The sequence below is a fragment of the Ambystoma mexicanum genome, chromosome 11 (assembly GCF_040938575.1).
Source record: "Ambystoma mexicanum isolate Mex_15411 chromosome 11, UKY_AmexF1_1, whole genome shotgun sequence".
Taxonomy (NCBI): Eukaryota; Metazoa; Chordata; class Amphibia; order Caudata; family Ambystomatidae; genus Ambystoma; species Ambystoma mexicanum.
In genome coordinates, this window is record NC_090934.1 from 792,465,886 (window position 1) to 792,479,168 (window position 13,283).

At 49.9% G+C, this 13,283-nt stretch overlaps 1 protein-coding gene across 11 annotated transcripts in view; it reads left to right on the forward strand.

Moving 5' to 3' along the window:
• Positions 1 to 13,283, forward strand: part of LMO1 (LIM domain only 1) — a 701,992-nt gene that overhangs the window by 651,030 nt on the left and 37,679 nt on the right. For all 11 annotated transcript variants that reach the window (XM_069623720.1, XM_069623721.1, XM_069623726.1 and 8 more), the window contains one exon: positions 8,055 to 8,180. In XM_069623720.1, the coding sequence (XP_069479821.1) occupies positions 8,055 to 8,180 (126 nt within the window). The remainder of the gene's footprint in view (positions 1 to 8,054; positions 8,181 to 13,283) is intronic.

A 13,283-nucleotide genomic window follows, 5' to 3' on the forward strand; every position in this document is an offset into this window, starting at 1 on the left:
TCCCCTCTTATAAAGGCAAAATGCTACAGTGGACTGGACCAGAGCAAGCCTGTTGTCAAGGGTCCAATCCAGGCTGCTGTAACAAGTGTGCTTTGCCAGCTGATATCAAACACTGAGTACCTGCTCTGCAGGAAGTGGGGCATGGGCCCAAAGAGTTTGGGCGGCCCAGGCAAATCCAAAATGGTTAGGCCTCCCTGTGGTCTGAACCTCTCCTCTGGGCTACTCTATGTCTGCCCTCTTCCTCTGTGGGCCTACTTGAAAAGGACATCAGGAATCATTACCCTGATGTGAGAGTGCCATTGTCACGGCCGGACACCTCCTTGGGAGGGGTCCAATTCCCTGGAGGAAGGTGTTATGCTTCTCAGGGGTATCAAGGAGAAACGTCCTGTGCTGGCTACCACATGACTGTCATGGGTACATCCTGGACAGATGGCTATTACACACCCAGTCCTGTAAAGCATGAGTCACTGTTGACAATAATATGACATCCAATGCTTGTACTTGTATAATTGTATAATCCCAGCAGTCACCATTCAAAACCTAGACATGACTTATGTTTATTGATCATAAACTGCCACCAGACAGCTGGGTTTATACAATTATGACATTTTAAATTGCTAGTCCTCTTTTAAGGGTATTGCCGTTAGTATGTCAAAAAAGCCTATGTGAAAATTAAAATAACTTGGACTGTGCATGCCAACTAGAAATGGGAAGGCATCTGCATGAGGTAGCCCTGCATGTTCCTTCCAAATTGGAGACTACTATGACTTTTGTAGCCGATTTGACAACCAAAATCGGGTTTACACTTTTGTAAACAAAATCGGCTTGACACTTTCTAAAAGAAAGTGAAGCCCCATTGCAGCTACACAATCTGCTGATATGCATGTCTCGGGAGGATAGCTCAGGGGAAACGTGCACACAGAGCAACACAGGTTCGATCTCCGGGTCCACGCTTAGAAACCTCTGTGTATTAAGCACGTTATAAATGACTATCATATCATGCCAATTAGACATGCAGACATACAGAGGGTGTCCTTCATGTGAGGGTTGGTAAGTTCAATAATGAACCCAATGGCTAATGGGCCCATCTGGATACAAACAAACCCACCAACACTAGTTTGCAAAACATAGATCACTGTCAGACAGTGAAACTGTTTAGCAGATCTGGTTTTCGTGACAGAATCCATTCACTAGGGCTCCTAAAATTTAAAACAATCTTGGGGATTTCCCCTAGCAGATGGAAATCCACCACACTGTGACCAACTACTTATTTGATTACTTGTCGAATGGCTGCTGACCCCAGCATAAGCTTATGCCATGTCAGGCCTAAGAGCTACAGCACATTTGACAACCTGTTTCAAAACAAGTTTTCACTCATATCTCCGATTATTTCTACCTGATAAAATTCCTCGCTACACATCAAATAAATGCAACTTTTGGCTTACTGCACAAAAACCCAGACTCATTTAAAGTGGAAAAGGTCGCTTTAATGTGACAGGCCAAAGCTTACAATTAACCGCTTACCTGGCTCCATGGCCTTACAGACTAACAAAATATTTTAAACAACCAATTAATAATTAAACATTTTCTTTTTCCCCAACAATTAAATAATTAAATAATTCCACTTCCTCCCTAACTATCCCTTGGACCCTACCGTCTCCTTACCACTTCTCCAGACATCCCACTTTCTCCCCGGGGCCATATCCCTCCAGGTTCAATGCCTGTTCCCCCGGGGTGGCCCACTTGTGCAAACAGACCCACCCCATCCTTTCCTGCGCCATTCCCCCATTGTGCTTCCCTCCCCCCACATCTGAAGGGGCCATGCCCCCGGCAACCCAAACAACTTCCAAACCCATAAAAACTACCCTCTACACCAATCTCCCGCTTCCTATGACCTGCAGCCAGTCTGACCTGCCACATAAGCAACAAGAAATTTTACATCACAACTTCATTAGTGCCCTAACTTGTCACACAAAACTACCGAAACAATAAAGACCTTGAACAGAAACTAAACCCCTGTAACAACTTGACATAGAGGGTATAACCCGGAAAAACCCCAACTACATGGACCCCCCGCCCCCTAGAGAATAAAACCAGCTACCTGACATAACCCAAAAAAGGGGGTGGGAGGGCGGGTCAATCTCACGTCCAACCATCGCCTGCTTCCCGAACCTTCCCTGCCACCTTAAATACCCCCCGGAGGCGCTCTCTCCCACCGGCCAACTCGCTGGCTGTGTGCAGCGCCAAAATATATCCCGGGGGAAACGCTTCGCGTTCCCCCTGGGGCCCCCCTTTTGGCTTACAGCACAAAAACCCAGACTCATTTAAAGTGGAAAAGGTTGCTTTAATGTGACAGGCCAAAGCTTACAATTAACCGCTTACCTGGCTCCATGGGCTTACAGACTAACAAAATATTTTAATCAACCAATTAATAATTAATCATTTTCCTTTACCCCAACAATTAAATCATTTCACTTCCTCCCTAACTATCCCTTGGACCGTACCATCTCCTTACCACTTCTCCAGGCGTCCCACTTTCTCCCCGGGGCCATGCCCCTCCAGGTTCAATACCTGTTTCCCCGGGGTGGCCAGCTTGTGCAAACAGCACCACCCCATCCTTTCCCCTGCCATTCTCCCATTGTGCTTCCCTCCCCCCACATCTAAAGGGGCCATGCCCTTGGCACCAGAAAAAAACCTCCCCCGAGGTTTTCTTTCTGCTCCCCCCTCCCCCCCACCATTCCTTTCTACTTCCAACTCTTTACCATATCTCTCCCCACCAGGTCAATTCTGACAAATAATGAGTATTTCCAAAAAACTGACAGATGGACCCCATCCTCTCTAAATATCATGAAGCCTTCATAACTACTTCCTTGTCGTCCCAACCTGTACCGCCGCCGAGGCACAAACTTTACCAACTCTCTGTTTATCCCCTTCCCTTGCTGATCTAATGCTCCCTCACTTCTCGTTCCCCTCCAACCTCTCTGTGGCAACAACTTAGTCCAAACTACACATGTTTGAGGCCCCATTTATTGGACCCCTAGCAAATCCCTTTTCATTTTCTAAGGAGAGCCACACTTGCATCTCTTACCAAGACATTTTCCCCCTTCAAGAATGAACACACCCCCTGGAGAGCCATTTTGTAGCTGCAACCCAATTGCCTGCCAAAAGACCCTTTTCTCTTCCTCCTTCCCTGCCCACTTAACAAAAGCGTGGCCCACAAACCAAGGCTGCGGCATCTCCCCCGAACTCCGCGCAGCATCTGAAACAGAAATTACAATGTTACTATCCATTCACGACCACCCCACCACCTTCCGGCCTCCCCAGACCCCTGACCATATTTCAAACAGCCCCCTTTTACCCAAGCCCTAATATCCCCTGTACTTCCCAGACCTCCACCGACCTAAAGTCTTCACCTTATGAACCGATAAGCCCCAACCAGCTAGTTTTCAAGACCCTTACTCATCCTAAATCCATGAATTCCACACTCCTAACCTTTCCCACACCACTAGTAACACCTTCCTTAGGAACCCATCCTCACCTGGCCATCTCCTTATCCCTCTACGGAAACACCCCCGGTCCTCTCCTACCTGTCCCACTATATTTTGCACCTTTCACACCTATCCTTTAAACAATGCACCAAATCCCACATAGACCCCCTTTCTCCTCTATCCTATTACCCTCCTGCTCACCCTTGCCCCCCGGCATCCCTCACCTTCCGACAATGGTCCTGTGTTGCCCACCCTGCACCGGGGGCCCGCGTGCACCCCTGTCCATGCAGGCCCTTTTCTTTATTACTCCTCTCCACCACTGCACCAGGGGCCAAACCTGCGCCCCGTCCATGCAGTCATTCCATATAACTTAATCTTCTAGCTCCTTGCGTCCATTACCCCCTGTTTCCCACCTGCACCAGGGGCCCTAGTGCACCCCGTCCATGCAGGCCCCTTTTCTTCCTTACTCCTCTCCACCGCTGCACCAGGGGCCAAACCTGCGCCCTTTCCATGCAGACCATTCCATATAAATTACTCTTCCAGCACCTTGCTTCGTTGTTCCATTTTTTTCCCCCAGCTGCACCAGGGGCCCTAATGTACCCCCGTCCATGCAGACCCATCTCATCACTTCCCCCTGCTGCACCAGAGGCGCTCCCGCACCCCCGTTCATGCAGCCTAAAGCTTACTCACCTTGTCGTGCGGCAAGCGTGAGGGCTTCACCACCGTTGTCCATGCCCTCCAAACGACGGTCACCACCCCTTAACCTTTTTGACAGTTACATCCCCCTGCGGCCCTCCCCTGCCCTACCTAAGCGTCTTCCTCCTCACCCCTCTCCTACCCCCTTTGGATCGCCCCCAAAACCTCTCATCAAACCTTGTGCCCCCCTCCTTTTCCGATAAACTGAGCCCGACCTACCAGAACACCCCAATTTAACTGGCATGCGGTCCTTCCCCCCCACCTCCTTGCCCCGCTCCTCGCCCTGACCCACTGTCCCCTGCCTGAAAACAATCTGTAACCGGATGCCGACCCGCACACTTGCTGCACTCGTGTTTAAATTTGCACATCCACCTCGTGCAGCCTTCTTTATTGAAAGCCCAACATGCTGCTGAGGGCTGACCCCTGCCTCCTACCCCCGCCCCTTCTGGGGTGGGCGACCAAGAAAGGACCGGTAAGGCATGGGTAAGTTGCTTGCCGTGTGTACCTTTTGGAGCTGGCCTCGTCGGCGCCCTCCATTGCAACCAGAGATCCATATCTATCTCCCCCCAAACCGCCTGACTGTCCTCCGCCAACCTTGGCTCTAAACTCCTTGTCATACTGCACTCAAGCGAAGCCCTCAAAACTCGTAAATGCCCTCCTAATTACATGGCATAAATAATAAATGCTGATGTCCAATTCTCAATTGTCACTGGGACCCTTGGGTGTGAAGCCAGTTCCCTCTCTTGTTCCTTAGACCCCTCCTTTGCTCTCACTTCCCTATGGAGCAGCTTAAAAACATCCACAAATTCCCCCACCTGAATCTTATCCCTGGTCGCTGCCATCAAGTGCGCCCCCAAAGGTTTTGTGATACCCATGTAAGGTAGTTTTTTCCCCTTGCCCTTCACTTCAACCTCACTTTCTTTTACCACCTGTACCTCGAGCACCAATGGCTCCACCACCTTGTCCGTTTGAACCTCCACCAAGCAATTGCCCTTCTCATCCCCCAAGGCTCCAATAGTCTGTACACCAGTCTCCCTCCTTACCCCTTGCAAACCAGACCCTTCATTTCCAGTCCTGCTTCTCGTGTCCCCCCTCTGCCATGCAGATGACCATTCCCTTTCCCGCTCACCTCTTTCCACACAGCCCGTCTGCGGTTTGGCCTCCACTCCGATGCTCCTCATTTCTTTTCTTAACGGGCTCCTAATGCGGGGACAAAACATGTTAGCAGTCTCTCCCAGCCAATTGTTCCCCCGACCTCTTGCCCCCCGACTGCCCTGCACCTGTCTTTCACAATCCCAGCTCAGACTCCTTCTCTCCTCCCCCCTCCTCCTTACAGCCCTACACCCTTCTTCCTCCCACTGCCGACATAATCCTCCAATCCAGCTTCATCACCCCTTAAATACCATTGTTGATGCAAGCTCATGCTCGGGTTGAGTTGATCCTCTTCTTGCGAGCCCGGGACGTCTGCCCCGCCACTCCTTTGACATCTTCTCGGTGGGGCCGCAGAAACCCCTTCCTGGTCCTCTTCTCTCGGGCGAGGTGTGCACTCCTCCACCCTGTGATCCTCATCGCTAGGGGCCGTGCTGCACCCTCTAGACTCTCCCCTCACTGACCGAGGAGGGGCCGTTCCTAAACTCTGTCTTCTTTACCAGCGGGGGCTGTGCAGCGCCCTCTGCCCACACTCCTAACCGGAGGGGCCGTTCCGCGCCCCTCCATAACCTCCTCAATTTATTGGGGACCTCTCTCTCCTTCTCCCACCTGCACTCTTCCGCAGGTATTTACCCCCTTTTCCCCTCTTCCCTGTCACCCCCTTCTACACCCCATCAACCTCCCACCGTGGTTCCCATGACCCACCCCTTTTTGAGCACTCCTAACCTCCCCTTGCTCCCCTCGGCCATCATTGACTCCATCCCTTTCTGGATCTCCACCTAAAATCATTTCTCCCCTAGATGCTCTCCTGTATATCTCCCTCCTCATCTTCCTACCCCTGGATTCCCAAACCTCCCCTCTCCCCGCCGCAGGGGTGCACGCCACCACTGCCGCGAGAGCCCCATCTGCCGCTGCTCTATGCTGTGGCCTATCTAACTCCACCTCACCCGTGACCTCCACCACCGCCCCTTCCAGCTGGCCCTTAGATGCCCTGCTGATAATTTCCAGGGCCTCCCTCAGTGCCCTAGGATCAACCAGACCCTTCTTACTTGCTCCCTTGCCCACCATCGTGCACCACTAGTCTGATAGTGCCCTAACATATGCCCCTTGTCGCTCAACTAGCTAAACTGCGCCCCCGAGCCAGTACCTACCCGTGGACCAGATACCCCTAGAAATGGGAGCACCAAAAAGGCAATTGGGCTATAAAAACTAATAACCCTACCACGAGTTAAGTAAAAACTATAATTCCCAGATAGAGAATTTAGGAATTATTATCTAACAAAAAAAAAATGTTTTTTTTCTTTTAAATTTTATTTACCCCAACCTCAATAATACCCCTGCCCTAAAAAGCCCCCTCCCCTAGCTCCTAATCCGTCCCAAGAGCAATAGCACACAAAACCAGGGGCCCAAGATCAACTGGGGCTGAATAAACGACATAGTACACTGCCCCCAGGCAGCGAGCGAGCCACACCGCACTGACAAGGCACAGAAATATTGACGCTGCCCCTTTAAAATGACCGCACTGCCCCCTCTGACCTGCTGCTACTGCGCATATGCTAAACGCCTATGGAAGCTAAAACAAGCAGACCCCGGCGCCGAACAGTCCAATGCCACCCACTGACGCCAAAAGGACCCTATGAGGAGCGGCAACTCAAACCCCAAAAGAGCCTGGCACCTGCAGCGCTCCGTGCCCCAGGCCCAAACCCACACTACTCCAAGAGCCAAGCAGAGGCACCAGGAAGCAGACGGCTGAACGAAGCAGAAAATCCCTAAAGGCAGCAGGGAAAGCTGCAACAAAAGCGCCTAATAGGGCACTTAGCACCTATTCGCCTTGCGAATGGTCCCCTGGCCGCCCCATGAAATAGACACGCACAAGATCTGCAGCTGACTCATGCCCACACAATTCCCCGGACAGCCTAAACAAAACTTAAGCCTGTGAAATCACCCACTGGACCCGAAAATGCCTAGTGAACCAAACGTAAGAGACGCGACCAGGCGAGGCATCCCTGCACAACGTAAGTGGAGGTACCTTATTTACGGTACCTCCGACTAACTTTTTTAAAAAAAATGTTTTTATATATACTAAACTGCCTAACCACCCACTGCTAACTAACCCCTGCTCAACTCAAAACCACGAAAAAAACCCTAACCAGGCTTAATTCAGGGAAGGCTCGGGAGCAGGCGACCAGGACTGATCAATCTCACATCCAACCGTCGCCTCCTTCCCGAACCTTCCCTGCCACCTTAAATAACCCCCGGAGGTGCTCTCCCCCACTGGCCAACTCACTGGCCATGTGCAGTGCCAAAATATACCCCAGAGGGGGAACGCTTTGCGTTCCCCCTGAGGCCCCCCTTCTGTATTACCATACTTTTCTGTGTGAATACACACGTGCACCACTCCCAGGCAGACCACTGAAATGCAAATATTTCAGTTATCACATTTTACATAATGTGATGAAAATGCATTTTTTTGTACAAGATATTGCTGAACGGTTTTATACAATGTATTTTTGGGATTAAAATTATAACATGCGGACAGTATGTTAGTGTATTTTATTGTGCATTTCTTCCCCTCCATTCTCATACCCTTCAATTTAGACAGCAAAATGGAGCTGGCTATGCCTATTAGTGAAATACTGTATTTTATACTGCTAATTACACTTAATTAGTCCTTCCACCATTTAATTAAAATTGTTTCTAATGAATATGCTTTCTTGGCAGGCTCTTCGGTACCACTGGGAATTGTGCTGCCTGCAGTAAGCTGATCCCTGCCTTCGAGATGGTGATGAGGGCCAGAGATAATGTTTACCATTTGGACTGCTTCGCTTGCCAGCTCTGCAATCAGAGGTGAGAAAGAACATGGACGTTCACTACCAATAAGAAACACAACACACATTTGTTGTCGCCTGTAAAAAAAAATGGAACATGATCGCTGCATGTCTGGGCCTTCAGTCAGGGGAACGTAGATGCTGCCATGGCAGGTTAGGGCTCAAAAACAGCTGTTCACACACAACCGCTGTGGAAATGAGAAATCCTGCAGTGTTCATTATTGTAAAGGTCTGGTCACTGAGTCTGCTCGCGGTCCCATCTCGAAAAGCTGCATTAAGTAAATCCAGGCACCAACCTTCTTATTTTGAGTGGAATTCGTAGGCAAATGAAAACACAAAGCACAATATTTGACTCACACAATAATGTCAAATGAGGTTGGGAGCGGTTCCTTGAGTCTGCCCTGGAGAGTTGTCAAGCACTAACTTGTTAGTTAACGGTAATTGGTTTGCTGGCGTTTTTAGGCCCATATTCAAATGGACAGCATCAAACTATAAGCCCTAGAATGCAAGTGCTACTAACAATAAGACACGGTTGTATAAGAGGTGATCCTGTTTGTATAGGAAATGTTGCCAACGTCTCTTTTTTTAAAAAGTTATTTGTAAATTGCTCCTAAGCTTCTGAAAAACAACCAAGGTTGCAGTGTGTGAGGTGATAAACTACAGGATTATGTAAACACTCGTTTAATAAGCTCTTCCGCTTTTAAGAGCTGCATAAGTCATAACATCACCGGACAGTAAACCAGGGTAACCTAAGTAGGGGTGCCCGAACTTCACAAAATGTCAACCACAAGAAGGTTGAGCTTTTGTGGCAGGCTCTAACGTGTCACATTAGAATTTATGTGGGTTTCCAAAGGATCAAATACGTCAATGGACTCAAGGAAGCTGTGAGGCAAGCTATCCAATTGCAAGGCCCGAGTCTCAAGATAGGATTTCAACCAGCCAATCAGAGGCATTTGACCACTCTAAAAGAGGTTCAGGGGACTTTAAAAAGCCCAGCATCCTTCCTGTATCCTTTGTGGGTTTTGTTTGGCTATCAAGTTAGCAGTGGAGAGGACAGGTTAACAAAATGGTAGTTGGGGATTCTTTTTGGTGGGTTTAGGAGAGTTTAGAAGTGTTCTGAAGAACCTTGTTGTTTGTGATGTTTCTTGAAGCTCATTCATCCACTTGTGTCGTTCTGTATGTGTTCATTAGGCCCCCTCAATCATCTTTCAATTTTATCCTTACTGCCTTGCACACAAAAAAATTCAAATAAGAAAATAAAAAAACAAAGCATTTCATAATATAATTATGTTACTTTGTGTGTAGAGAAATATTTGTATTTGAACCTGATAAGTCTTCCGATGGTGTGCTCAGTCACCTTCCCCTCTGGTTGTTTTTCATTAACCCTTTCCTTTCTTGTGTTTATCTCATTGTTTGTCGATGACACTTGATTTGTGTTATGAACATTAACACCATCCCCCAAAACCTTCTTTCAAACGTCCCCTTTACCCAAATCCCTGACGTACCCTTTGTATCTCCCAGACTTCCACCGCCCCAAACTTCTAACCTTGTCCTCCGATAAGCCCAATCTACTACCTTCAGATGCTGCACCCATCCTAAATGAATGAGTTCCAAACTCCTACGCCTTTTCCCCTACCGCTACCAAAACCTTTCGTAGGACCCCAAAACTTGCTCCGCTGATACTGCCGTCCCATCCTCATGCTGAAAAACCAAACCTGTCCTCCCCCCACAACGCTCCTTCCATGCCAAACCTGTCTGAACCGGGCACAAATCCTTGCTCCCCCGACCCAGCAAAACCCAAGAACCCTTTCCTTTTTGATCTGTCTTAGACCTCTTAATCCTGATATCCAACCATAACTCTGTAAAACGAACATCTTCCCAGCGAAGTCCGCTTACCCCACATTTTCCTCCCACCAGCTCAGAAACCATAAAGGCCTCAGAGAATAGCCATGTAAAGCAAGTCACAAACAACTCTCCTTACCAGGCCGACCAGAAACCCCCCCCACAGCCCGACACAACCTTGCTAGTAGGTCTGCCGATACCGGTCTCCTCTTGTCCTTTTCCCTCCTACTTTCCCTTGCCCATCCTTCCAACATCCTGGTCGCCATTTCTCCACCACTCAGCTGAAAACCCCAAAACTATTTCCCATAGAAAGCTATCCCTGCCAATTTCCCCATTGTGGTTGCCCTAGACCATCCATGCACCTCAAAAGGAAGACAGTGACATCATCCTTTCTCCGCTCTTCCGCATCCCCCTACCCTTCCAACTACAAGCTCCCCCTCCTATGAAATCCTTCCAAGCTCTCCTGTATGCCTCTCTAGATGCCTGGGCAAGCGAACCCTCCACCAATGAAAGCGCTCTCAGCTTCCTATCTTCCACAGCTCCTCTGGAATCCGCTGCCGCTCCTGTTACGCTCCCGGAGCCAATCCACAGAATCTCTGCCATTGAAAATGAGATAATACATCAGCGATGCCATTATCCTTCCCCGGTACATGGGTTGCCTTAAACACCACATTCCATTCCAGGCAACGCAGCACGAACTCTCTCATCAGCCTTGCCACCCTCTGATCCCTTGCCGACTGCCTGTTCACTACATGAACCACACATTTGTTGGCAATGCTGAAATTCACTTTCTTGTTCTGCAACTCCTTCCCCCATAACTCCATTGCCACTAACAAAGGAAAAAATTCAAGAAATGCTATGCTCCTCCCTTCCTTCAACCACTGCGATGGCCATTTCTCCGCGCACCATTTTCCTGGCCAAAACACTCCGAACCCTCCCGCACCTTCCTGGCCAAAACACTCCGAACCCTCCCGCATCTGCTGCATCAGAAAATATCTGCACTTCCCATGACACCGGATCCTCTTGCAACCACATGGACACCCTGTTAAAACCCTCCAGAAAATGCAGCCAAATACTACAGTCTTCCCAAACTGCACCTGATACCCGTACCCGATGATGTGGGCACTTTGCTCCCACCATAGACCGCGCCATGTTTCTACAAAAAGTCCGCCCTGGGGCCACCACCTTGCATGCAAAATTCAAATGCTCCGCCAGTCTCTGCATTTCCACTAGCGTCCTCTTCCGAGCCCCCACTGCTTTCTCCAGCAATCCGACCAGTTTGCTCACCTTGTCGTGCGGCAAGCGTGAGGTCATGGCCACTGAGTCCAATTCAATCCCTAAAAAGGTCAACACCATTGCCGGTCCCTCTGTTTTGTCCTCCACCAAAGGCACCCCCAACTCTTCCATCAAGTCCTGAAATATCTGTAGCATCTCTCCACACCCCCCCCTTGTTTGCCCTGCTAATGAACAAAAAATCATCCAGGTAATGCCATACCCCTTCCCAACCAGAACTGTATGAAAAAACCCACTGCAAAAAGGTACTGAAACGCTCAAACAAGGCGCAAGAAATTGCGCACCGCATTGGTAAAGCTTTGTCAATGTAGATGCGGTCCTCAAATTGCATTCCCAGCAGCCAAAAATCCTCAGAAGCCGCCTTAATGTTGCACTTGGCCATGAAGGCCCTGCACCCCGCTGTCCTCACCAAACCCACCGCCTGGTCCACACTTGTGTATACCACCCCACACTCTTCCGGAGCGATAAAGTCATTGGCAGACATGCCCTCAGGCAAGGATAAGTGGTGTATCAATCTAAATTTCCCTGAGACCTTCTTGGGTACTACTCCCAGCGGGGATACCACTAAATCTCCCGGGCGACCAAGAAAGGGCCGGAGAGACACCGGCAAACCACTTGCAGTGTGTAGTGTCAGGGCAGGCCTCGTTGGTGCCATCCACTGCAGCCATAGATCCATATCTATTTCACCCCAGACCGCCTGGCTATCCTTTGCCATCCTTGTCCTAAACTCTTCATCGTAACGCACCCATGCAAAACCCCCAAAACTTGTAAATGCCTTCCTAATTACATCCATATATTTTAGCAGGGCCACACATCTCTCAGGAAATTTCTTGCAGTAGACGCTTGCGTAGATAATAAATGCTGATGTCCAATTTTCAATTGTGACTGGTACCCTTGGGCGCGAGGCCAATTCTCTCTCCTCTTCCTTAGAACCCTCCTTTGCTCTCACTTCCCTATGAAGCAGGTTAAAAACCTCCACAAATTCCCCTGCCTGAATCTCATCCTTAGTCGCTGTCATCAAGTGTACTCCCAAACGATTTGTGATGCCCATGTATGGTAGCTTTTTCTCCTTGCCCTTCACCTCAACCTCTTTGTCTTTTGAAACCTGTACCTCGAGTGCCAATGGCTCAATCACCTTGTCCGTTTGTACCTCCACCGAGCAACTTTTCCTTTCTCCCACCCAGGCTCCAATAGCCTGTACACCAATCTCTCTTCTTACCCCTTGCAAACCAGACCCTTCACTGCTTGCCCCTGTTCTCGTGTACCCCCTCTGCCATGCAGTTGACCAGTCCCCTTCCCGCTCACCTCTTTTCACCCTGCCATCACCCGTCTGCGGCCTGGCCTCCACTCCGATGCTCCTCATCTCCTTCCTTACTGGGCTCCTGCATTGCTGCTGCGAGCACATGCTCGGGTTGAGTAGATCCTCTTCTTGTGAGCCCAGGGCATCCACCCCGCCACTCCTTTGGCGTCTTCTCGGCCGGGCCGCAGAAACCCCTTCCTGGTCCTCTTCTCTCGGGTGAGGTGTGCTGTCCACCCTGTGATCTTCATCGCTAGGGGCCGTGCTGTGCCCTTTTTCTGTCCTCGCGCAGTTCGAGGAGGGGCCGTTCCTAAACCCTCTCCATATTCATCCTCTGCAACAGCAAGGGTTGCTCTGTGCCATCCGCCCGAAAATCCTCCTAACCAGCGGGGCCGTTCCGCACCCTTCCCTAACTTCACTAATTGATGGGGACCGCTCTCTCCTCCTCCCACCTGCACTCTTCTGCAATTATTTCCCACCCTTGCCCCTCTGCCCTAATACCCCTCTCTGCACCCGTCACCTCCACCTTCATGTTCCCTCCGACCTGTACCTTTCTGGGCACTCCTGACCTTCCGTACCTCCTCCCGATCATTCTCCCCAAACCCCTATCTGCCCCCTCTCCCAGCTGCACTTCCCCCCTGGACGCTCTCCTGTCAATCTCCCTTCTCATCTTCCTCCCCCTGGATTCCC